This window comes from Phyllopteryx taeniolatus, chromosome 3 (genome assembly GCF_024500385.1).
Source record: "Phyllopteryx taeniolatus isolate TA_2022b chromosome 3, UOR_Ptae_1.2, whole genome shotgun sequence".
Lineage (NCBI taxonomy): Eukaryota > Metazoa > Chordata > Actinopteri > Syngnathiformes > Syngnathidae > Phyllopteryx > Phyllopteryx taeniolatus.
Genome location: NC_084504.1, coordinates 30,804,679 through 30,829,497, shown reverse-complemented (window position 1 = coordinate 30,829,497; position 24,819 = coordinate 30,804,679). Strand labels below are relative to the sequence as shown.

The 24,819-nt window shown below is 42.7% G+C and overlaps 1 protein-coding gene across 5 annotated transcripts in view; it reads left to right on the top strand.

Annotated features, from left to right (window-relative positions):
- LOC133475555 (tetratricopeptide repeat protein 28-like) overlaps window positions 1–24,189 on the top strand; it is a 177,283-nt gene extending 153,094 nt beyond the window's left edge. Inside the window, exons 10-26 of one of the 5 annotated variants that reach the window (XM_061768556.1) lie at window positions 3,759–3,868; window positions 7,606–7,735; window positions 7,822–8,040; window positions 11,178–11,343; window positions 14,316–14,456; window positions 17,594–17,738; window positions 17,869–18,048; window positions 18,169–18,713; window positions 18,900–19,147; window positions 19,220–19,344; window positions 19,427–19,658; window positions 19,996–20,072; window positions 20,789–20,812; window positions 21,526–21,655; window positions 21,744–21,851; window positions 21,946–22,544; window positions 22,644–24,189. In XM_061768556.1, coding sequence (XP_061624540.1) covers window positions 3,759–3,868; window positions 7,606–7,735; window positions 7,822–8,040; window positions 11,178–11,343; window positions 14,316–14,456; window positions 17,594–17,738; window positions 17,869–18,048; window positions 18,169–18,713; window positions 18,900–19,147; window positions 19,220–19,344; window positions 19,427–19,658; window positions 19,996–20,072; window positions 20,789–20,812; window positions 21,526–21,655; window positions 21,744–21,851; window positions 21,946–22,544; window positions 22,644–23,531 — 4,067 coding nt within the window. In that variant the 3' untranslated portion in view covers window positions 23,532–24,189. Of the gene's footprint in view, window positions 1–3,758; window positions 3,869–7,605; window positions 7,736–7,821; window positions 8,041–11,177; window positions 11,344–14,315; window positions 14,457–17,593; window positions 17,739–17,868; window positions 18,049–18,168; window positions 18,714–18,899; window positions 19,148–19,219; window positions 19,345–19,426; window positions 19,659–19,995; window positions 20,073–20,788; window positions 20,813–21,525; window positions 21,656–21,743; window positions 21,852–21,945 lie in introns of all 5 variants that reach the window. The other 4 variants (XM_061768559.1, XM_061768554.1, XM_061768557.1 and 1 more) reach the window with 4 other exon arrangements.
- The last annotated feature ends 630 nt before the right edge of the window (window positions 24,190–24,819 follow it).

Below are 24,819 nucleotides of genomic sequence, written 5' to 3'. Positions count from 1 at the left end.
TACGCATGGATCAGAGTTTATTTTGATAGGTCACATAATTTGTGCAGGAAGTTGCATACATATCTTTCAGGCCCTGTTTTGTGCATAAGCAACGTTGATAAGTGAGGCTCCAGGAGTACCGATAATGTCGTCCATATATTATAAAGCTGCAGAGCAAAAATATTCCAACCAATAATATAAAAATGTTGTTTCATACAAGGATGCAAACGCTCAACAATTAAGAGTGTCAATACCATCATTGAAGCGACTAATGGACGTGCCACAGTTTCTCCATGCTTCATTAATACAACAACAAATAATCGAACAATAATGTTGCCCTGTAGCACATTTCTTTAAAAGTCAACTGGAGCATAAATTCACCCAATTAAAAGCCATCACTGCTGTGTAATTGTTTATGTACAGTGCAGGAATGATGGATAATATTTTGGAATTAATTAGATATATTTTTTCCTATGGAAGCAGTCCTTTTACATTTAAAACTCTAGTTGATTTATACCACAGTGTAATCTGTGTGCACATTCTACAGTATAGTGCCACTCCACAGGTTCTTGATTGAACTTTCATACATTTGTGTTGCATGAGATTGAGTGGCCTATTCTGCATGCATGGATATCCAATATGTGCACATAAAAGCTGTCTAAAGGCGGAGGTGTGTGGGTGTGTGGTCCTTGGGGGCTGCGGAACTTCTCTCATTGTTCTGTCAAGCCGTCTTTAACGTGTTCTGCAGTTTCTCAACGGGGGTAGCCAGCCACAGCCGCATCTTGGTGTCAGCCACCGTTACGTGACTGCGCCTGCGGGGCGCACCCAAGGCACCCTTAGTGACAGTGACAGACACTGAGTGATACAGAGAAGGAGAACAGAGGGAACAAGAGCGTTTGGAAGTCAGAGAGAGACACTGAGCGTAAGAGAAAAGAAAGAAGATGTCAGGCGGGCAGAGAGGCCAATCAGAGATGGGCATGAGTCATAATTCACATGTATTATTTCCCTGTCAAGTGGAGAATAAAGAAAACATGGAGGTGGTTGACATTCTGGCTTGATCATAAAAAAAAACTTTAACAGAGCAGCTCAGAAAAGGAATGGCTTTATGCGTGCGTGCGTGCGTGTGTGTGTCTAGGCAGATGAAAGGCTCAGCGCTACAGTTGGGATGAATGAGGGGTGAGGCTGTCAGAGAATGAAGAGGATAATTTAGATCTGTTTCCTTTCTGTTGTTGCAGTGCCTAATGAGCCCTAAACAGTGCCGCGGCGCTGTGAGCACCGCCGCCAGTGTCGAGATGAAACAGGTAGAGGGAAGGCACAGAGATGAGAAAATGAGTAGTGGCAGTGGAGAGAAAGAAGAGCACAGCTGACGCAGAGGGGAAAGAAGGCGGGCGTGGCGACGGAGGGAGGGTGCGCGGAAAGATAAGGGGAGTGGGGGTAGAGGATTGTTGGTGGACTGTATCAAGCTTCAAAGAGTGCCGGGCGGCGTGGCCGTGGAGGAGCCATGAAGTCCACGGTTGCGTGCTGTGTTGCTGAGGTTTGTGGGAGAGTTTCAGGTCATGCTCTCTCTGTTCTTGGCTTATCTTCTCCGGCCACATACCGTTTTCCAGTATTGCCGGGAAAACACAGTACAACGAGCGTGGCTTGGCTCATTTTCTACTCGCGCTGACCAAAAGCATGTCTGGACTCGGCCATCACACAAGCGAGCCCAGGAAATCCACTTCGAAGTGCATTTAAGTGACTTCCTCTAAGCATTAGCTTATTGCATTCAAATGACTGTTTGCCGTACGTTTAACACCTTGTGGCTGATGTGCGTGCCAGCAGCTGGTCTTTTTATTTCTCTCAACCCACTTTCCACCACCCGTCATTGTTCTCAGTTGGGCAGCGTTTCCTACTCAGTAATTGGGACCGAGTACCCGGCAGGCAGGCTACGGACACATGCAAAGATGAGACATACGCATGAGTGCTTGAGGGACTGGAAGTGAAAGGCAAACTGCGGACTTGCAGGTGATCTATCACAGCTCATTATTACGCACAGTCACCTTGCACGCCGTGCACAGACTCACATTTACATGGAGCCCTTAGCTTTACAAGTTCTCACAAAATATCACAGACAGTACCACTTTACAATAACGGTGGCCTTACGAAGGAGTTAAAAATTGATCACTGATGAGTTTTAACAGTTTATTAAGACCTAATAAACTGCTTTGAATCATTAACTGTAAGAGTGATCTACTGCTTCACAAATGATGTGTCTCCCTTTAGTTCCACTCTTTAGATTTCTATGAATGGTAGTATCAAATTATGAGGATTAGAATGTCTTTAACTTAGATGGCGAAAAACTGTCAAAGTAGTTTGATCTTAGCAAATAGATGCAATCTTAAGCATCACATAAAGACAATCGGCCTATTTTTTTGTGCCGATTCTGCCTGTTCCCGACCAAGCACGTCAAACGCCAGACAATTTGAACTCTTATAAGATTATCCTATAAGATTGTGCTTAGGTCTGATGTGTGTTCAAAGTGGATTCTTCTCGATTTTAAGGTCTGAAACAAGTCGGGGCCGACAGTCTTAAATAATGAATTTGTTGAATATTTACGAGCATCTTAAATAATGAATTTGTTGAATATTTACGAGCAAAACTCTTCATATGTGGGCTAACTTCTCCTGAGTCAGGACGCCGAGAATGGTGACGTGGATAAAGAATATAGGCAGTCAAAGAAGTGTCCAAGACTGACAAATACGACCGTTAATGAAAACAAAAATATCTTACCTAATGTCGTTTTATGTATAAAAGTGTGTTCCACAGACGACAAGAAGTATTTTCCTAAGCAAGTAGTTTTTTTAGAGCATCGCCATTTTACAAGGCTTTCGGTTCTGGCAATCTTCGGGAACACTTGGGAAACATCGGTGCGTATCCGGAAGTGTTTCTTCTTCTTTGGTTTTGTGAGATCACGTTTGACCCACGCGAGATTTCTAGCTCGGCAGTGCAACAGACTTTTTTTGTGTGTGGTGCGCTGTGTTGAGATTCTAGGCGCACACCACACACCCAACAACCAAAACTTTTGAACAGCCATTTTTTTTTATCTTTACGTGTGGAGTAAAAAAAACGCTTAAAAGATAAAAAAAAAAATCTTTTAAGAGTGGAAAAATCTTTACGTCTGTACGAGTCTTTAGTATTAGCTTATTTATAAACCCTTTACACTAATCAAAAAGTGGTACACTTTGCTTCAAGGGGCAATATACAGTTTTCAAACAGCAAGCAATGTTTGAATATGGCCCCCCTTTCAGTCAGTAGTAAAATAATAGTAAAAATGTTACTATCGGCATTGGATGGGGTCAGAGAGGGGTAAGTTTTCAAAAGATAATTTGAATCATTTTCTACTACAGAAAAGTGTTGTTGTTTTTAAACTGCAAACTCTATCTTTAAGGTCCATTATTAGATATCGATGTTTTGTAAACATTTGTAGACTTGATCATTGAAATGATCAAGCCTTGTTGTTAAAGCATTAGGTGTATGTTTGTGTTTGCTTAGTCAGTTGATCCTCAGCATTGATTGGCCAAAAGCCTCCCTCACTGTGATTGTGTGTCTTTGAAAGTGCTCGTCCCAGTGTGAGTTGCAGCTTAAAACCGAGGCCAAATATTTAAACCTGTTCACGGGCAGAACATCAGCGCCACGCCACGCTTACATCTGTTCCTCCGAACGAGTCCGCCTGTTCTGAATAATTTTGACTCTGCCTCCTCTGACACTGGTTCGCTCACGTTTCCTCCCCTTTCTGGCAGGCCTGCGGCTCGCAGAGCAGTTGGCTCGGCGTGAGGAGGAGGCGAAGATCCGCCATCGTCTGGGGCTGTCTCTGTGGGCCAGTGGGAATCTGGAGGAGGCCCAACATCAGGTGAATTTCCTTTAATTTACTGAATATGAACTGCGCCAAGCATAGCATATATATGGCACATCTGGCCAAAGTTGCAAATGAGATGATGTTATAGATATTCAAAGATGAAGCTTGGAATGTGAGTGGTCAGTCATGCCCTCCTGGTGGGTTAAGAATCCAAACGGGAGAAAAAAGTTGAGGAAAAACATTGGCTTCTTTACAGATATCTAATGGCAATATGCTGTGGAGTGTGTTGAGTTGGTAAACGCTGTCATCTCAGGAGACACATGTCTGAAGACTACTTTTCAGTCTGTGTGTATTGTTGCAGTCCCAAACCTCCACTTCACACATTCACACATACATACATCAGGCATACTCCTCTGTTCAACCCACTGCCCACCTGCCATCTCTTGCTGCAGTCTGTGTACACACCACAGTTTTATTTGATTTGATTTTGTTTTTCATATTTGTCTGTAGGGATGTTATTGAGCTGCTTTCATTTTCTAAATCTGTCTACTCCGAATCATTTTTATCACAATACTCAAAAATATGTACATCTATGTGTTCCAAATAGATGTTTTAGTAGATGCAGTGTGGCTGTTTTCAATTTTGTCAAAGACCAAAGCAAAGTAGAGACTAGAGGCTAAGTGTTCTTGAGTCATATTGAGGAGTTTGTATTCAATTAAAGCAAATATTATCCTAGCAACACATTTCCTTACATGTGTTTGCTTCGCAGTGGAAAGGCCACCCCAAGTTTTTCGACAGTGTCGTCGATTCAATGCTTTGCCCGAGTGTATTTATCTGACGAGCAGCTGCAACATGATTGGACAAACTGTCACATCTTTTTGCAAACCAATGGGATCAACAGTCAGATCTGTTTCTGAAGCTCCGTGTTCTTTTCCATTTTTGTTTTAAATAACAAATAAGAGTAGCATTGGCTTATTCTGTAAGCCTGCAATGGATGTTAAAAAAAAAGAAGTCTTGTTCACTCTCTGAGCACTACTGTTGTGCCTTAAAGCAAGGCACTTAAACCACATCTGCACATCAATATATTAGTATTATATATTATACAAGTATTACTAAAATGTACTTTTCCTTTTACAAATGTAGTAGCACTGGGACCAGTTCTATTATTTTTAACGTCGACCGAAAATGTTTGGCTATGACAAAAGAAAGAAAGAATACGGTACAAGAGAGCAACATTGCCGCTTTTATTTCCAGGTATTCTGCGTCTGATGACACAATTTAGAAGATACCCACCCATTTTTTTCCCTGAAGCAAACATATTAGAACATGTTGCCAACAGGTGTTTTTAAATGTGCATTTATTCTATTACATTGTTTTTTCAAACAATAAATTGCCCAAAATTTCTGTGCTGAGTTTCAGATTTTGGGTTTTGCCTGTAAAGACATTTGTCTTCTTCTTTTTTTTTTTTTTTTTTTAACCAACATGAAAACCGGAGCGCTGTCTATGGAAAATAAGCAATTTTGAAGCTGAATGAAAATTGAAACTCAATCAGAGCCATCGCACAAATATTTGCCATAGCTACTACAACCATTTGGAATGTCCTGGAAAACAAAGAAAACAACTTACGGTATATACCAAGTAACAGCTTGAACGGGTACAGTACGGGGAACGGTCACCACACTATACTTGGTGTCATATCCATGCATTGTATTTTAATATTTTTCAAGGTTTAAAGTAATAGTTGGTGTTGAGCAAGTAAAAAAAATATGATAGTGGACTGAAACCATGGAAACCAGGAGTCTCTCTATTATCACATTTCCGAAGTCCATCTTAACGCAAGAGATCTGACTTTTTTTTCCAATTATCTGATGATTCCCAGGTATCAGATTTTTATGGTCAGCTAAATTGGCTCATTGGTTTAAATTTGGAACAGCTCTGTATTAGCCTCAAAAAGGATGCTGATCGACGTTGAGTGCAATCAATTCTGTATCTACCGCAACAGTTATAATATATGCCAGAATAAATTGTTCTCTAATTTAGATTCAGTGGTCGTTTGAGAGTATGTCACCCTCAGTCAATCCGATGACCCGGACTTATAACTGATATTCATAAACCATATGTGCAGAATGAAAGCACTTGACATTCTTCATCCGCTCTAGATGTAAAATCATTGGTTACGGACCTCTTGTTCACTGTGACCCACAGATTGACCCGTGTTAATTTTAATCAGTACAACAATGTTCCATCCATTATGTTAGAAGTGGAATAAAAATCAATAAATTGATGGTTAACTAAATTTCAGTGCTCTTCCGCAGATTAATCATTTTGTTTACCGTTGATGTAATTTGTCAGAGAGGGACTCTCCCCGAGGGGAGGAGGATGTATTTTACAGAAATGACGAGAAGAGCACGTGCAGCCAACTCGCATCCCTGACTCAGTATGACATTGACATTTACTTAACATGTCAGATAAAAGCCACGTTGGGAGTCGGTGACATTCTTAATCCGCGTCCCCGTTGTGTGGACCGCAGCCCGCCAGGTCACTGTGGACACACACAACACGACGCATCTGGGATGGTCACCCAGCCGAGACGCTTTGAGAAATGGCTTTCACTTTTCAAGTATTGTCTGCAAAATCTTACGAACGGAACTAGCACTGCAGTAATCAGCCCACAGCCCTATCAGCGGAATCGCCCAGGGACTCACAGCTTCTGCTAGCAATAACGCGGCAGAGCTAACAGATACTCTACTGATCGCCGCCCTCCGCTCCGTCTGACAGACTTTGCTGCGTGACCTTGGGATATTCCACATGAGCTACAGCCTATGCATGTGTGCTAATAAGAGTCTCTCTCTCTCTCCCCCTCTCTCTCTCTCTCTCTCATTAAAATCACTGTGTTGATACAAATCATTTCACCTTGAGCTGCAACCCTTTATTTACTGCAGCTGTTTGTCTAGTGTGACCGTGATCAAGCAGTGTGAGCAGAGTGTTTTAGCCTTTGTGTTGTCCGGGACTGATGGAGAGTGGCCCTGTAGCGCTTTCTGTCATCCTACAGCATGACTATTGGCGCAGGAATAGGAAATCCATAAAGGCTTCAATGAATCACCATTCCTAGCCAGCTCTGTTTGGCAAAGTGCAACACTCTCCTCCACCATGCCTTCCCATCATCTCTTCTAAATGAGACATTTACCACTAAATAAAATCATCCGATAAGCACAGGGATAGCAAGCGGTGTGTGAATACTGCACTCCTAAAATGCCTGGATAATAGTTTGCTCTTTTCCATGTCCATTCAAATAAGAACTGAAGAGATGTTCACTTGGGTTGCATGGTAATTCATCAACCAATTCAAGTGGCTTCCCTGTTCAGACAGCTGGAGAACATGCTGGAACGGGTAGGTGTGAGGCTACCACCTAGTGGCAACAAATATTTTTTAACCAGTTACGCATTATTTTGTTTTTATTTACAGGCTACGGTAGACAGAAACTCACTCCTCCCAAATTTCAAGATTCCTATGAGTGCTTGGCAGTGTTTAAAGTGCCTGATGGATCACAATTTTTAGTATGCTCATATTTGTATAAGAATGTACATTTTAAAATAGACCTTGAAACGACATGAATTTTGCCTTGGATAAGGTATGCGTCCTGAAACGTCATGAAAACTTGTTGTGTACACAACATCAACATCAAATACACCCAATGACTTAAAACAAGTTTTAGTTAATGTGATATTATAGCTTAAGTAATAAAGAAGACAATGATGTCTGAATTAATTTGATTACTATCGTTGTTGCAGCTTTACCGGGCCTCGGCACTATTCGAGACCATCAGACATGAAGCACAGCACAGCACAGACTACAAACTTTCCCTGTTCGACCTGCAAACTTCTTGCTACCAGGCTCTCCAAAGGGTCCTCGTCAGCCTAGGTATGTTTCCGTCCTAGCTTCAAATTTCAGACTATGTTTTGGATGTACAGTATCTTTTTCCGAGCACCGATGTCTGCACACTACAGGCCACCATGATGAGGCTCTGGCGGTGGCAGAGCGAGGGCGTACGCGAGCTTTCGCTGACCTTTTGGTTGAGAGGCAGACGGGCCAACAGGACTCAGACCCCTACACTCCAGTAACAGTGGAGCACATTTTGGACACCGTCAATAGCCAGAGGGCCTTGGTACTTTATTTCTCCATGGCTGCTGGTTACCTGTACAGCTGGCTACTCGCCCCAGGAGCAGGTAAGAAGGCTTGGAGTATGTTTACTCAAATATCTATTGATGATTATAATTTTTTTTTTCAGGCTTCATTTCATGGCTTGTTTATTTATAGTGGGTACGGAAAGTATTCAGACCCCCTTAAATTTTTCACTCTGTTATATTGCAGCTATTTGCTGAAATAATTTAAGTTCATTTTGTTTCCACATTAATGTGCACACAGCACCCCATATTGACAGAAAAAAAACGGAATTGTTGACATTTTTGCAGATTTATTAAAAAAGAAAAACTGAAATATCACACAGCCACAAGTATGCAGACCCTCTGCTCAGTATTTAGTAGAATCACCCTTTTGAGCAGCCATGAGTTCTTTTTGGGAATGATGCAACATGTTTTTCACACCTGGATTTGGGGATCATTTTCCATTCCTCCATGCAGATCTTCTCCAGTTCTTTCAGGTTGGATGGTGAACGTTGGTGGAAAGCCATTTTCAGATCACTCCAGGGATGCTCAATTGGGTTTAAGTCAGGGCTCGGGCTGTCGAGCGGTCGCGGAGTTTTTCCGAAGCCACTCCTTTGGTATTTTAGCTGTATGCTTAGGGTCATTGTCTTGTTGCAAGGTGAACCTTCGGCCCAGTCTGAGGTCCTGAGCACTCTGGAGAAGGTTTTCGTCTAGGATATCCCTGTACTTGGCCGCATTCATCTTTCCTTCGATTGCAACCGGTCGTCCTGTCCCTGCAGCTGAAAAACATCCCCACAGCATGATGCTGCCACCACCATGCTTCACTGTTGGGACTGTATTGGACAGGTGATGAGCAGTGCCTGCTTTTCTCCACACATACCGCTGAGAATGAAGTCCAAAAAGTTCCATCTTGGTCTCATCAGACCAGAGAATCTTATTTCACACCATCTTGGAGCTCTTTCCCCCGATTGCTCAGTTTGGCCGGACGGCCAGCTCTAGGAAGGGTTCTGGTCATCCCAAACATCTTCTATTTAAGAATTACGATGCTCTGAGGAACCTTCAGTGCAGCAGAATTTTTGGCCAGATCTGTGCCTTGCCACAATTCTGCCTCTGAGCTCTTCAGGCAGTTCCTTTGACCTCATGATTCTCATTTGCTCTGACATGCACTGTCAGCTGTAAGGTCTTATATAGACAGGTGTGTGGCTTTCCTAATCAAGTCCAATCAGTATAATCAAACAGAGCTGGACTCCAATGAAGGTTTAGAACCATTTTAAGGATGATCAGAAGAAATGGACAGCACCCGAGTTAAATATATGAGTGTCAAAGAAAAGGGTCTGAATACTTATGGCTGTGTGATACTTTTCTTTTTTTATAAATCTGCAAAAATGTCAAAAATGTAATTTTCTTCCATCAATATGGGGTGCTATGTGTACATTAATGAGGAAAACAATGAACTTAAAAGATATTAGCAAATGGCTGCAGTATAACAAAGAGTGAAAATTTTAAGGGGGTCTGAATACTTTCCGTACCCACTGTATGTATTGGTACTGTCAATTTACCAAATAATCAACAAGGTATCTTTAATATGATTTAATACCAGGTCAAATGTATTCACAAAATGCAGAAATCAGATAGATGTGGATTTTATACAGGAACTCAAGTTTGAAATAATGTGATTTACTTGCCGGTGTTATTTGGAGCTATGGGGTCATGGAGGCGTATTTTCACAGCATGCTGCAGCCCCACCTGCCACTTCACGGTTGGGAGTTGCCTCGCCACCCCACAAGTGCTTCTGCCTGTGAACCGTGCTAATTGTTAGCAACAGAGCCAAACCACACTGGCAGTGAGTGTCTTCCCATCTGACAAAAGCTAAACTAATCTGTGTTGAACATAGAATCTATTTTCAACTCTTTGTTGTTTTTTCCTCGCCCTGAGTTTCCTTTGCTTTTTGAGCACTTTTTGTGCAGTGCATTCTCATCTTGTCGACTCGTGGGTGACGCCAATACAGGCGGTGGCACCAAGATGCCTGATCTTTCATGAGTCGTGAAATTCCAGCGTCTTAAGCGGACCCATTTTTCTCTGAGCGTGATTAGCGCATGTCACACGATTGCCATACTGAGCTCTTTTGCTACTGATCTTTTGTGCAAAGAGGGTAAAAAAAAAAAGCCATGACCCGTGTCCCATTCCACCAAGCTTGAACATTTGATCAAATCCAGCTCACAGGCAACCAGATGAACTTGACACCCCGGCATTATTGATACGGATGAAGGCAACACTTGAGGGACAATGGAGATCATCAAAGCTCTTACTATTGCCCCAAGCTAAGAGGGAACCACTTGCTCGTTAATCGCCTGTCTGTCACTTCCTGGCATTCCGTGGTATCCAGCTGGTACACAAACATGGCACTGTCTGAAGTGGCTGCACTCACTAAAAAGGGCTACAAATGTTGTAATTACTTAGCTGTAAATCACGTAGTAGCTGCATACTTTGAGTGGACGTGGATGAATGTCTACTAATGTCACACGAAACAAAACACATGCACGGCTCAATGCACTCACACGTTCGCATCGACATAGTACGGCCTGTTACCCCATCTCCAACCTACATTACTCCTCAAAAGTCAGCAGAGCTCTCGTCGTGTATAACAGATGGTGAAGACAGCTTACACTTATATTTTATTGAATTGAATGTATTTTAGTCATTTTGCTCCACAGATGCACTACTGCACATGCTGTCTTCTGCAGATTCAATCTTCCATTTTCTTATGAGAAAAAACATATTTGGGGGTTGAAGGTTAAATTTATTTATTTTCGTGGTATTGGCCCTTGGCATTGAACATTCCAGAAATGAGGAGGATTGCCTTTTGCAAAGCAGATGTCCATTATTATTATTATTATTAGTATTATTATTATTATTATCATAACAACAATCAATGTACTGGTTGATTAATTGATTAATTGATGATTCACAGTTGACGGTTCAAGGGGAGTTTTGTTATTATCATTCAAAGTTCCTCATGTGGTTTGGGTGGTTTCATATCCAAAAACGGGGGTTCCTGCAAAAATGTTTGGCATCCGCTATAGTAAGGTGGCATCCACTTAATTTGCTCATTTGGTTTATTGCCTATAAAGGTGCAAACTGTCAGTTTATGTTTGGTGAAAATGACAACATTTATTTGGGTCCTCTCTTTGTCTCCCCAGGCATCCTGAAGTTCCATGAGGTGTACTTGGGTGAGGGCATATCAGAAGTAGGGTCAGACTTCCAGGAGGGAGGCGGCGGTGGGGGTGGGCTGGTCAGTGCTTCATCGTTGGAGCAGCACATAGCCAGCGCACGAGAGGCCCTGGGAGTCGAATCGTATTACAGCAGGTGAGCTTCATTTAAGGTAATTGACAGATTTTGTCACGCATAAAAATCAACAAGACGATTGTCTCCACTGAGTGAGCTCAAGTGTGTGAGGTGTAGAAAGTGAGTGTTATTCCACCCCATTGCTCACTGTGATTACAAGTCTCCACTCTTTCCTTTGGTACAGAACCGTCATTCCAGTGAAATGGAATGATGGCTCTTTCATTGGCCACTCTCTGGATCCCACCACACAAAGCAGTGACGCTAACACATTTAAAAGGAGAATAATTCCCAAAATGAGAAGAAGATGCAGCGGCAAAACCAATAAAGCAGTCAAACATCGAACAGACAACAGGGAAATGGTAAATGTGGAAAGGTAAATCGAGAGTGTAGTTTTAACCTCTTGACATCCACGGGTCTGCACTGCTTATGACATTAGCCACATTTCCCTCAAATTGCTGTTTGAACTGCACTGACCAGGTGGCCTGCCTCACACCTGCCTCTCCACACGACAGCAGACTGGCGGCCTCCTGCCCCATTACCAGCTCATTTATCCCTCCAATGGGAAGCTGCACTCGCAACATTGCGCTTGAATGGGCACAATATGGCAACACTTAGAAGCCCATTCATCCGCCATTGTAGAGTGAAAGATAAGCCGCACCCTGGTCTCAGTGGAACCAGATGATGAATGGGATGAAGACGAATTGAGGGGATGTGTGCAAAAGCAGGGAGGGGATGTTGCTTATTAGAATCAGAATCAGAATCATCTTTATTTGCCAAGTATGTCAAAAACACACTAGGAATTTGTCTCCGGTAGTTGGAGCCGCTCCAGTACAACAACAGACAGTCAATTGACAGAGAATACTATTGAGTCATAAAGACGTAAACAAACAGTCACTGAGCAATAAAAGGTTACCAGTAATGTGGTAATGCTGGTACCATTTTTTTTTTTTTGACAATTGTGCAAAATGATGCAGAGTCCTCTAGCAGTTAGAGCAGTTTGAATGACTAATAGAACAATAGTCAATAGCGTTGTGCAATGACACTCTTAATATATTAGACACTCTTATTAATATATTGGAAGATGTGAACGCAAAAACAAGCTAATGAGAGCCAATACAAGAGCTGTATCAAATTCCATCCATCCATCCATTTTCTGAGGCGCTTCTCCTCACTAGGGTCGCGGGCGTGCTGGAGCCTATCCCAGCTGTCATCGGGCAGGAGGCGGGGTACACCCTGAACTGGTTGCCAGCCAATCGCAGGGCACATAGAAACAAACAAACATTCGCACTCACAGTCATGCCTACAGGCAATTTAATGCATGTTTTTGGGATGTGGGAGGAAACCGGAGTGCCCGGAGAAAACCCACGCAGGCACAGGGAGAACATGAAAACTCCACACAGGCGGGGCCGGGGATTGAACCCGGGTCCTCAGAACTGTGAGGCTGACGCTCTAACCAGTCGGCCGCCGTGCCGCCTGTATCAAAATCCATTCTAATGAAATATTAAATTGATCTCTTTTGATTGACACTGTCGGTCGGGGAGGTACTCAACAATTTTTGTGAAGTTTGCAGTGTTGCAAATCTGCCTTCCGTCATGCCATTATCACTGCAAGCTATTTCTAATATTTTGCCATTTTCCCCTTATATTTCAGCATGTTTAGACAAATATGTACACTACTGAACTACAACCCCAATTCAAATGAAGTTGGGACGTTGTGTTAAACATAAATAAAAACAGAATACAATGATTTGCAAATCATGTTCAACAATTAATGGTGCCTTCACAGATGTGTAATTTACCCATGCCATTGGCACTAACACAGCCCCATACCATCACAGATGCTGGCTTTTGGAAGGTACATACAGGTTTTGGAGAAACATATGCTGCCATCCAAGCAACGTCTTTTTTTGTGGACGCCCCTGCTTATTTCAGCAAGACAATGCCAAACCACATTCTGCACGTGTTACAACAGCGTGGCTTCGTAGTAAAAGAGTGCGGGTACTAGACTGGCCTGCCTGCAGGCCAGACCTGTCTCCCATTGAAAATGTTTGGCGCATTATGAAGTGTAAAATACGACAACGGAGACCCCGGACTGTTGAACGGCTGAAGCTGTACATCAAGCGAGAATGGGAAAAATTTCCACCTACAAAGCTTCAACAATTAGTGTCCTCAGTTCCCAAACATTTATTGAATGTTGTTAAAAGAAAAGGCGATGTAACACAGTGGTAAACATGACCCCCTCCCAGCTTTTTTGGAACTTGTTGCAGCCATAAAATTCTAATTTAATGATTATTTGCTAAAACAATCAAGTTTATCAGTTTGAACATTAAATATCTTGTCTTTGTAGTGTATTCAATTAAATATAGGTTGAACATGATTTTCAAATCATTGTATTCTGTTTTTATTTATGTTTAACACAATGTCCCAACTTCATTGGAATAGGTTTGTACAAAAATAAATAGATACACTGCACTGTGAAATGAATCTCTCTCTTACAGTGTCGAAGAAATCCCAACATTATTACATTTGTAAAGACAGAATTGATGATACTGCCAAAGTTTTGGCCTCTAAATGTGTGTAGGTAATATCTGCTTTTGCAGTATAAACAGCTCAGGTGGGTGGAGCTCATGTTGCATGTTCCTTTTTTAAGATGATATTGCAGAAAGGGATTTTCTTTCTTCAGATGGACGTAATGAAGGGAGAGATAGCGGGTGGGGGAGGTTGACTCAGTGGCTGGATCAACATCATCAGCATTGTAATGAAAGGATTACAATCTGCCAGGGTTTTTGGACCAAGCCAAGTGAATTTAGACCATCGATGTGTGGGTTGAACTGTGTGTATTTTGGGCATATGGGAATATTTCCACTTAATTTATCCACAGGAGAACAATGCAAGTCTTTATACCGTCTACTTAGTTGAAGTACAATTCTTGTGCCAATGCTGCGATTTCGGGGACTGTCTCATGTCTCTTTCTCTTTATTTATTTATTTTTAGAGGGTGTTCAAGCAGCGAGACGGAGAGTGAGGCGGGAGATTTGTTGGACCAACAATTCGAGGAGTTAAACAACAAGCTTAACTCTGTCACTGATCCTACAGGCTTCTTGCGCATGGTGTCCAGAAACAACCTTTTCAACAGGTAGGGGAATGTTGCAAAGCATTTGGACACGTGCTGGGGAGTAAGATAGAAAGCCCGTAGAGTTCAACTGACAAAAAAAAGAGGAAAGCTGATTGAGTTGGGGATTCACTGGAAAGGAGTCATTTTCTATTGTTCATTCTGTGCGGAGGCAACGTGTGAATGTCCTTATTAAATAGACTGAGTCGAGCCAAGCCTCTAAAGCCTCTATCATCTGTCTGTTCCGATGGGTTGGGTCCGTGTGTGCATATACGCTACTTGCCAGACACTGACACCAGTGTGTGAAGGTATTTGTCTGCCGTCTCTGTTTTTTTGGGACAGATTTAAGATTGTGGAGATTTCACTGAGTCTACTGTAGTTTGTTGAAAGCATTGTTCTATCGATACTAAGCAAGGCACGGATTCATACTGGTGCTGATTGGTAATGTACACCATTAGATTATGGGCATGAGTGAATGTGTGTGTGACTGGGTCATATTTCCCTGTCCATGTCCTCTATTGAGCTTCTCTTTGATGAGAGGATAATTCCATCTTTAATTGAGTCTTGGTGCTCATTAAGCGCCTTTAATGGGCTCCTAGTAATAATCCATTCATTCTTGTGGGCTTCAAAAAAAGCCAGGGAATATAAAGCTCCTTGTGCTGTGGAGCCTAACATTCATTGAGCTCAATGTTACAGCAAGAGAAGACAAAAATAAAACTTCTCTTGGTCATTATGATGAACTGCATGTGCACTGCATGTATTGCTACAATCTTTAAGGAATGAAGGTCGGCTGTCGGTGGGACTACAATAACCCGTAATTCAGAGAACGGTTTTATTAAAGAGGGAAAAGTGTCCGTGTGCTCGGTCCAGTTAAGGTTTTACTATTTACAGTGCTTGTTGACACACTTATTAGACCAGCCTTCATAAAAACCAGAAGAGACCATCCGGCATCATGAAGAACTCTTGACGTTTTACCAAATTGAACAAGAATAAGACATGTCAAACTGAATCCAGAATAGAGCTAGCTCACTGGATTTCCTTGAGGAGGTCAGAAATTAATCCTGCCAATCATTCAATCAGTAAAACAAATATTTCTGTTAAGCAATGCTTCCAAATAAATATGAGATTATAAAAATAATAATAATAATATACTAAATACTGCTAATTACCTTTTACAAAATTAATAAAAATGATCTTTGTAATTACCTATGCTCTTCGGGAGCTGTAGCATAAACCTTTCTTTGGTTGTTGTTGTTTTTTAAGCTGCAGTTACACTTTTGAAGTTGTTTTTGCCCAAATGATGCACCCACACAAGTCAACCATCCTCACCATGCTCTGTCTTTCCTCTTCATTTTTTCCCTCTACACTTGACACACATCTTGTCTCAGATTATCCCTTTCCTCCTCTCTCATTCTTCTGTCCTGTCAGGCTAACAAACGATTGTTTGCTTTCCATCGAGGCTCTTGCCAAGGGTTGAGAGAGAGAGAGAGAGAGACAGACAGACAGACAGACAGTGTGTTGAGATGCTTCAGGCAGGGGAAGCTAGTGGCCCCGGGCTCCCAGAAGAGCTGACTCGATACTTTTTGGCTGGACCTCGTAAGAAAGAGCAGATGGAGGCTTGTGACAAGTGTGGCAATACAATTTGGCCCTGTGCTCCTGCAGCTCCAGGCTTTTTATCCAATGGCCGTCATTAGCGAGTTCCCAGTGTGTTGAGTCTTATTGATGACACAGGGAGACAAAGTAAAACACATCTTCTGTCAATTCAATCTAATTGGTTGCAGAAATCATTGGTCAAGCAATGCTGCTAAATGAACATATATGAGGACAAGCTACTGTTGCTGTTGTTCCTGAACTGGGATGTAACGTAGCGGCACAGTTTCAGACTACCACAGCTCAATCCTGCCACCGTGTGGAGCCAAATAAACTTTGAACAAGAACACACAAATCCTTACAAACTGCAGTGGCAGCATTTAGTGTGTCTTCCCTGAGGCAAATGGCCATAAGACATAAGTGGCTCGTGGCAGTGAGGAAGACACGTCAATTGACAATTAATTAAAGAATACAATTATAAAGTATTCGTATTTTTCTTGTTCTTTGTGCAGATGCAGCATACTGTATCTATATCTATTCTCTATATTAGGGATAAACTGATCATCAGCGCCGATATTCAGCATTTTGACGCATATCCGCATCTGCCTTTTTTTTTTTTTTTTGTCCCACGACCGATAAGAGATATATATATAATATATAATGTAAAATGTATTATATAAAACTGTAAACTTCAGTGAAGTGTTTGTTTGTTTACATTTCCTGTTGTTAACTTTACAAGAGATGCTGCTGACCCTGGAAACTCGCTGCAATTTTTTTTTTTTTTTATTAAAACTAAGATAAGTGAAAGATTACCATTTGAGATATGTTTATTTTTTGGAAACCTTTTATTTATTTATTTTTAACTATTATTATTATTTATTTATTTATTTATTTTTTTACTGTACAAAACTTTCAGGAGATTTAATTTAACTTTAAAAGACATACTGCCGAGCCTGTGAGCTCCCTGCACTTTTTGTTAGAATTTAAAACAAAGATGTCGATTGTCTAAGATAAAAAAAAAAAAGTTAACATGTTGAAATTAACATGCTGAAAATATGAAAAGCTGTTTAATGAACACATGCTTAAAGGCATTTAAACGAAGTTAAGTGTTGACATTTGTATGATAAAAAAAATTCTGATGCCAAAATTTTACCCTTTTACTGCAAATGAATGTCCACTCCAAATATCGGTTATCGGCCTCCATAGTAATAATCGATCTCAGCCCTGATAAATCCATATTGGTCTACTGTATATGATATAATCTTTGCCCAGATGGATGTTTTTAATTTAAAGGCACTGTGAAACTAAGTTAACTTCATTCGGTATAGAATTATTGTCAGTCCCGAAACATAGTCGGTGAACATATTAAACAAATTTTTGATACTTTAGCTCACAATATCTTATGACTTAAAATAGTGAAAATGACTATGTGCATGGAAAAAAATTGATAATTAGAATTATAAAGTGACCTTGTTATGGAATACCTCTATTGCGGTAATGAAGTTCCCTGCCGTAATTAGATACGCAGCAGCAATGTCTAATTTACAGTTTGATATGTTGTGCGTTTGTAGGAGCTGCCAGAGCATGACCAGCCTGTTCAGTAATACGATGTCTCCTGCCAAAGACGGTTGTTCTTCCCTGCCTCATCGCTCCGGCAACCTCGGGAAGCCTCCCCTCAGAGCACTTTATGATTTGCTCATTGCACCTATGGAGGGGGTGAGTGTTACCTCTTTGAGCTTGCGAGTTTTGTGGGCGGGATGAGGCAACGCACAGCAAATCTCTATTTTTTTATTTTATTTTATTTTTTCCTTAACTGCATCTGCACGCGTATCGTTTTGTCCAACAGGGTTTGATGCACTCCAGTGGTCCGGTGGGCAGACACAGACAACTGGTCATGGTGCTGGAGGGAGAACTTTATCTTATCCCTTTCGCTCTACTAAAAGGAAGTTCATCCAATGAGTATCTATATGAGCGTTTTAGCCTCATCGCTGTTCCCTCGATCCAGGGCCTCGGATCCTGCGCGAAGGTTTAACTTTTTATTCAGATAATCGCAATTGACATTCATCGTCTAATATTTAATGACATGTTAGGCCATTGTCTTAATACTGAAAAGAAGTCAACCTTGTTTGTATTGTCATGCCTTTAGGTTCACTCCCGGCGTCCTGGACCGGCTCCCTGTGGTGGGGTTTCAATGGCAGCAGTGGTGGGAAACCCTAGGCTGCCCTCACCAGTCATGGACCGCTGGCTGTGGGGGCCAATGCCCTCTGCAGAAGAGGAAGCTCTCATGGTAGCTGAGCTTTTAGGATGCCAACCACTGTCTAGCACTGCAGCGACGAAAGAGAGGGTCATGAGTGCCCTCACACAAGCGGAGTGTGCCCACTTTGCTACTCACATTTCATGGAAATTGGCGGCTCTGGTGCTCACTCCAAACCCAGAAAGCGTGCCCGGCGCAGCGAGCGCTAACGTGGGAGGGGGAACAATCGGTCGAGGTACCGGGGTAAGGAGAGGAAGCAGCGGTCGAGGCAGGAAGGGGTCGGTTGGAAGCGGCTACACCAACCCAGAGTCTCTCCACTTGCAAGATGACAGCAGCGATGTGGACAGTATCTGCGACAGTCCACCTTTACAGGAGTTTCTCTTGACAGCTGCGGATATATTGGACCTTAGGCTGCCTGTCAAGCTGGTAGTGCTCGGGTAGGTGGACTACTTTGAGCAACACTATTAAACAGTGGTCTGAAGTGTTTTAATATCAAAATATTCTGAATGGGTGACACAACTTGCATAACATTAACATGAGATTGTATTCCATTGTAAACAGTTAAGAAAATGGTTTGAATCTTGCCTTTTAATCGAGGTTCCTTTTTGATTCTGTGTCATAAGTTCCTACCTGGAGTCCAGCAGCAAGGTGACAGCCGACGGTGTTGTTGGCTTGACACGGTCCTTCCTGGCCGCGGGGGCGCAGTGTGTACTGGTGTCCTTGTGGCCTGTCCCTGTGGCGGCCTCCAAGGTTTTTGTCCATGCCTTCTACACTGCCCTTCTCAATGGGACCAAGGCTAGTGCTGCGCTGGCAGATGCCATGAAAACTGTACAGAGCAGCAAGCAGTACTCACATCCCTCCAACTGGGCAGGTTAGGGATAAAAGTTCAAATGGAGATTAATTTACCTAATATGGTGTAATGAATGTTATATTTTCTGTCCAGGATACATGCTGATCGGCAGTGATGTGAAACTTAACAGCCCGTCCTCCCTGATTGGACAAGCGTTGGCAGAAATACTGCAGTATCCGGATCGTGCACGTGATGCCCTGAGAGTTTTACTTCACCTGGTTAGACGTGGACTCGCATACTGTAGAGTAGGACTTTAGAAGGAAAGGCATTTTACTGATACTACTGCTGCACTGCTTGCAGGTGGAAAAGTCACTTCAAAGGATCCAGAATGGTCAACGTAACTCGATGTACACATCCCAGCAAAGTGTGGAGAATAAAGTTGGGGGAGTCCCTGGGTGGCAGGCCTTGTTAACTGCCGTGGGCTTCCGCCTCGACTCTGCAGGCACTGGCATCCCTGCAGCAGTTTTTTTCCCCACTGCGGACCCTGGAGACAGGCTCCAACAGTGCAGTACCACTTTACAATCACTTCTAGGTGAGCACCACAGACAGACAGACATAACAGCAAAATCACTTTATTTTGTAAGATTAATGATTACACAAAACGTCAACTTTAAAAAATCACATTGAACAATGGATGGACCTTAAAAACAAATACTGACCAAAACTTATCTGATCTGAACAAAATTTGCGGTGTGTATACCGGGGGGGTTAAAAAAATAAACTTTATTCAGATGTAATTCAGATGCACATAATGCACAATTGGAAGCACTGGAAATTTAACATATTTGAGACATAAGATTCCAGACTGCAGCCTGTCCCTAATTAAGGAATCTGTTGTGTTGACAAAAATGACTGATCCTGTCCCTCAGGTCTGCCACCACAAGCCCTCCAGGCTTTGTGCAAACTCATCACAGCTTCCGAGGCAGGGGAGCAGCTCATCAATCGGGTATGGACCCATCTAATGCACAGAACACCATGCACAACATATTTGCGGTGACCTCACACAATTCATAGAGACAATTTGTCATTGCATAACCACATTATGTCAGGACTTGTTGCACACCGTTGCACTGGCACCTCAAGCTTCAGTTTAATCTCTACTGAAATGCGGTACTAAAGCCTAACTAGCTTTACTTCAAGCACTGGTTTTGTCTAAAGTCTTCTTGCAAAACATGTGACGCCAGAAAATAATCTTTATCCGCATTTTTGTGTAACGTGAGGTAAGCAAGTTTTAAAGCAGTGAACAGCTACCCACTTGTGGCAATAAGCAGACAAACAACAAACTCTTAAATAACATATTAAATGTAATACTTAGAGGTGTTTATAATATTTTGGTTACCTCATTTAGCTACTTGAGAAGGTCAAATATTAGAAAGAGCTCTCTGTATGATACGGTACAGTACAGTAACGAAATATTGCGGCGCGGAAGCCGGAGCCCATTCCAGCTGACTTTTCATGCATTTCTAGTTTTCAAGTAATGTTCTTATTGTACATAAAATGATGCATCAATGTCTATTTTTTCCAGGGTGTTATATTACACACTACCTTTTCTTGTCCATTGTTGTCCTTCTTATTGACCTGAACCCTTGTGAGCCTTGTGGCCTGTGTGCATGCAATAAAAATGCTTTTCTCTCTCCCCTTCCCTTACTTTGCAATCTGAAGGCTGTTAAAAATATGGTGGCGATGGTAAGTGTGCCTTCACCTAGCTGCAATCCATCCCACTCTTGCCTGTCCCCGCTACACCTTTTGTAACACCACCGTTGTGTCGTAGTAACTGCATGACAGTTTATAGTATGTTAATCTGCATGCATGAAATGTAACATACTGTACCAACAACGTTTTCCATTGCAAACATGGCCGTTCGTTTTATAGGCATTTAGGATGTTTTACATTGTTAGGTCATTGCTGGTCAGAGAAATTTATGGAGGTGGAAAAAGCAATAAAGCTATGATGTAAAAGTGAAGTGAGGGCAAAGGCACGTGTGTACTCCGTAACAGTTATGCCAGGTTGACAAAGGTGTCTCTGTTCTTAGCTAATCCCCAAACAAAACAGGTCAGGGCACATGTGCACCCCATTATGTTGTTCTCCTGCATTTAAAGCCTATTCATAGTTTATAGAACCAGATTAACATCTGCCTGTAAATACCATCGCTGCTTTACATTTGTGTGCATTTTGTTTATGAACTAGTGAATTTAAAATGAAGCTATTTATCGGTAAACATTGTCTTCATTTCCAATCGGGGGTTTTGGCTGAAACAAATATCTACAAATGTACCAAAACCATATCCTAGAAAACAATGTGTCTGTCCATCATATAACCAATAGAATTTGACTGGTAATTGTTAACACCACCATTTTTCTTGTTTCCCTCTTTTTCTTCTTCTTCTTCTTCTACCCCAGCTCCACCAGGTGCTAGTGCAGCTCCAGACTGGTGAGAAGGAACAGGACTTCTCTCTCCTGCCCATTCAGGTGTCTATTAGTGTGCAACTTTGGAGACTTCCAGGATGCCATGAATTTTTAGCAGCGCTTGGTGAGTCAACAAGTTCCCACCTTAAGCTTCCCACATCACATCCAATAACTTAGAGATGACGTTTGTTTATCTTTGCATGTGCACGCAGGATTTGATCTATGTGAGGTCGGCCAAGAAGAAGTGGTGCTAAAAACCGGCAAGCTAGCCAACCGCCGCACATTGCACTTTGCTCTGCAATCTCTGCTGGCGCTATTTGGTTCGTATACATCTGTCTTGTTGTTTTAACGTCACGCTAGGTATGCTGTTCTTGTTTTTGAGTCACATTTTTTTTTCCTTCATCATATTTACAGACTCCACAGAACTTCCAAAGCGTCTGAGTCTCGACAGCTCATCTTCCCTCGAGTCTTTGGCCTCAGCGCAGTCTGTTTCCAACCCTCTGCCAATGGGTTATTCAAGCCTTCCCTTCTCTCCGCATTGCCTGGACAATCAGGCATCAGATGCCATCTCTGTCTATAGCCTCAGCTCTGTGGCCTCCTCAATGAGCTTTGCTTCCAAATCCGATTGTGACTTCCTCAGCCATCGTCACCGCAGTGGGGCCGCAGCACACTACGCGGCCCACAAGCACCCTCATGTTCCCCGGAGCCGCTCGTCTCCTCACGGAGCGGCGACTGCTATGTCAGGAGCCCGAGGGGAGGAGGAGGAATATGAGGGCTTCTCTATTATCAGTAGCGAACCACTCGGGAGCCACTGTGACTCTTTGCCTCTGCCACCAGGCCACAGCCAGCGCCACCACAGAGGAGGTCGAGGGGTTGTTGCTCGGTCAAGCAGCGGGGCTGGAAGAGGTTACTCGGTATCAGTGTCATCTAGAGGCAGCGTCAGTACTCCTACTTCCCCAGTCAAAACATGCCTGGTCCCCAGTCCAAACTCACCGTTCCAGAAAGTCGGTAAGGTGAGCAGCTCAGACACGGGTGAATCGGATCAATCCAGTACTGAGACAGACAGCACTGTGAAGTCTCAGGAGGAAAAAAGTCCCCCTCTTGATCCTCAGGAGCTGGCGCAGAAGATTCTGGAGGAGACTCACAGCCATCTACGGGCAGTCGGTAGTCTGCAGCGAGCCAGGGCGGAGGGTGGAACTTCACCACGGAGTAGCGCATTCCGCTCCTCGGAAACTAGTGCATTCAGCCGTCCTAACAGCAGTGCTAGTGGCAGAGCACAGTCTTCCCCAAAGCCCAAACCGCCCTCCCGCTCATCTTCTCTCCAGAAAATAAGCTCTGGCTACAATAGTCCGGCTGTCTCAGAGTCTTCACAAAAGGACGGCAGCCATCCTTCGCCTATCTTGGACAGCCATGCGCAGTTCAAGCTGAAGTACCCAAGCTCCCCATACAGTGGCCACATATCACGTTCCCCCAGTAATGTGTCGCCCAGTTCTGGTCACCAATCACCAGTTGGTAGTGCACCCTCTCCTGCGCTATCCTACTCCTCTACAGGCTCTGCCACGTCGGCTGACGTCCCAGACCTTGACCGATTAAGAAGAGGGGTCATTGATGAAAAGGTCCAAGCCATCCACAATCTAAAAACCTTTTGGGCAAATGCTGCAGCCCAACAACATCTTGGCCCCATCAAAGCTGTTCATAGTTCTCCTAGTCCACTGGCATCTGCCAGTCGGGATGTACTGAGCCTTCTGAACCTCTCTCCGCGACATTGCTCCCCCAATGATACCCAAGACAGCCTGGAGCTGCGGGACCTGGGACTGCAGTCAGTGGAGAGAGGGGGCAAGAACTCCAATGGGCATCACTGTTCCAGTCCCAAGAAAGGGGCTCCATCACCCACAATTTCTACAAGTAGTAGTCCTGGTGCTCGTTCGATCAGACTACCCGCTGGGAACGGATACAAATTCTTGTCGCCCGGAAGATTTTTCCCTTCTTCTAAATGCTGAGACTTTCAGCTGTGAATGAGGTGACGAAGTAGGTCAACTTTTTGAGGGCCGCGATTGGCAAGCCAAGCTTTACAGACACTTTAGAACAATTATTGATTGGTCAAATCGGTCGGTGTGAGGCACATGCCTGCAGTTTTGTCTCTATGTGCCCAAAACTCTGTAAATGGCAATGAGAAATACTCAACGACCTGATACTGTGTTTGTGTGTAACTGTGTGTCAGGTAAATGTAAATGCCATTTGGTCTTTCCCCACCAAACATCCTTTATGTGGGCCAAGATGCAACAACTATGACTGACTGCTTCCATTTTATTTTTTGTTGAAAAAAAATAATGGTAATTATTATTGTTTGTTATTGTTATTAATATTATAATTATTATTGTTTGTAAATTAATTCCAGTGTTTCACAATCAGTATTAAGCGTTTTTCTATTAAAAAACAAAAAATGAACATGTACCGTGTAAAGATGGATAGAGTGGAAGAAAAGATTTAATATTTTTTATTGAAGTCAAAAGGGCATTTTGCCTGATTTCTTTGTGAATTGAGTGTCTGCTCTGAAGCATGGATTCTCTTGCTATTCAATGTTAAGTATGACGTATAAATTTTTAGCCCATGATTTTTTTTTTTTTTTTTTTTTTTAGATTTTAACATCACGGTTTCATGACGACCACCTGTCATTTATCAGTGAACTGTTTCAATAAATAAAAAAAAAAACTTTCCTTTTTTGGATCCTTTAATCGGCAACCAAACCACTCTACAAGATAGCTGGATGATCACACTTTCTGGGGAGTAAAGCGAACAAAATTGCATATGCACTTATTTAACAATGTCAGTCAAAACTGAGCATTAGCTTTGTAAAGTCAAAATATGTCTTGTCTTATTACATTGTACAGGTCCACCTAATGCAGTGTCTTTGAGGGTTATTCTTCCATATTTTGTAGTGCTTGTACCCATTAGGGGTGTGGGTGAACTGGAGCCTCACCTGACATTGGGCATGAGGCAAGAGGCAGGGTACACCCTGGACTGGTTGCCAGCCAATCGCAGAGCACATGTAGACAACCATTCACACTCATATTCACACTTTTAAAGCCGGACGACCCAAATAGCAAACCCAAGAGAATGTGCACACGCCACACAGGAAGGCCAGACCTGGGATTCTCCACTGTAAGGCACACGTGCTAACCACTATTTGAAGTACAGTGTTGTTCTGTACTGTACAAGTCCTACAAAATTATAGGCGTGTACAGGTCAAATTATTAGCTGATGCTCACAAGAGGACATAAAACGTTG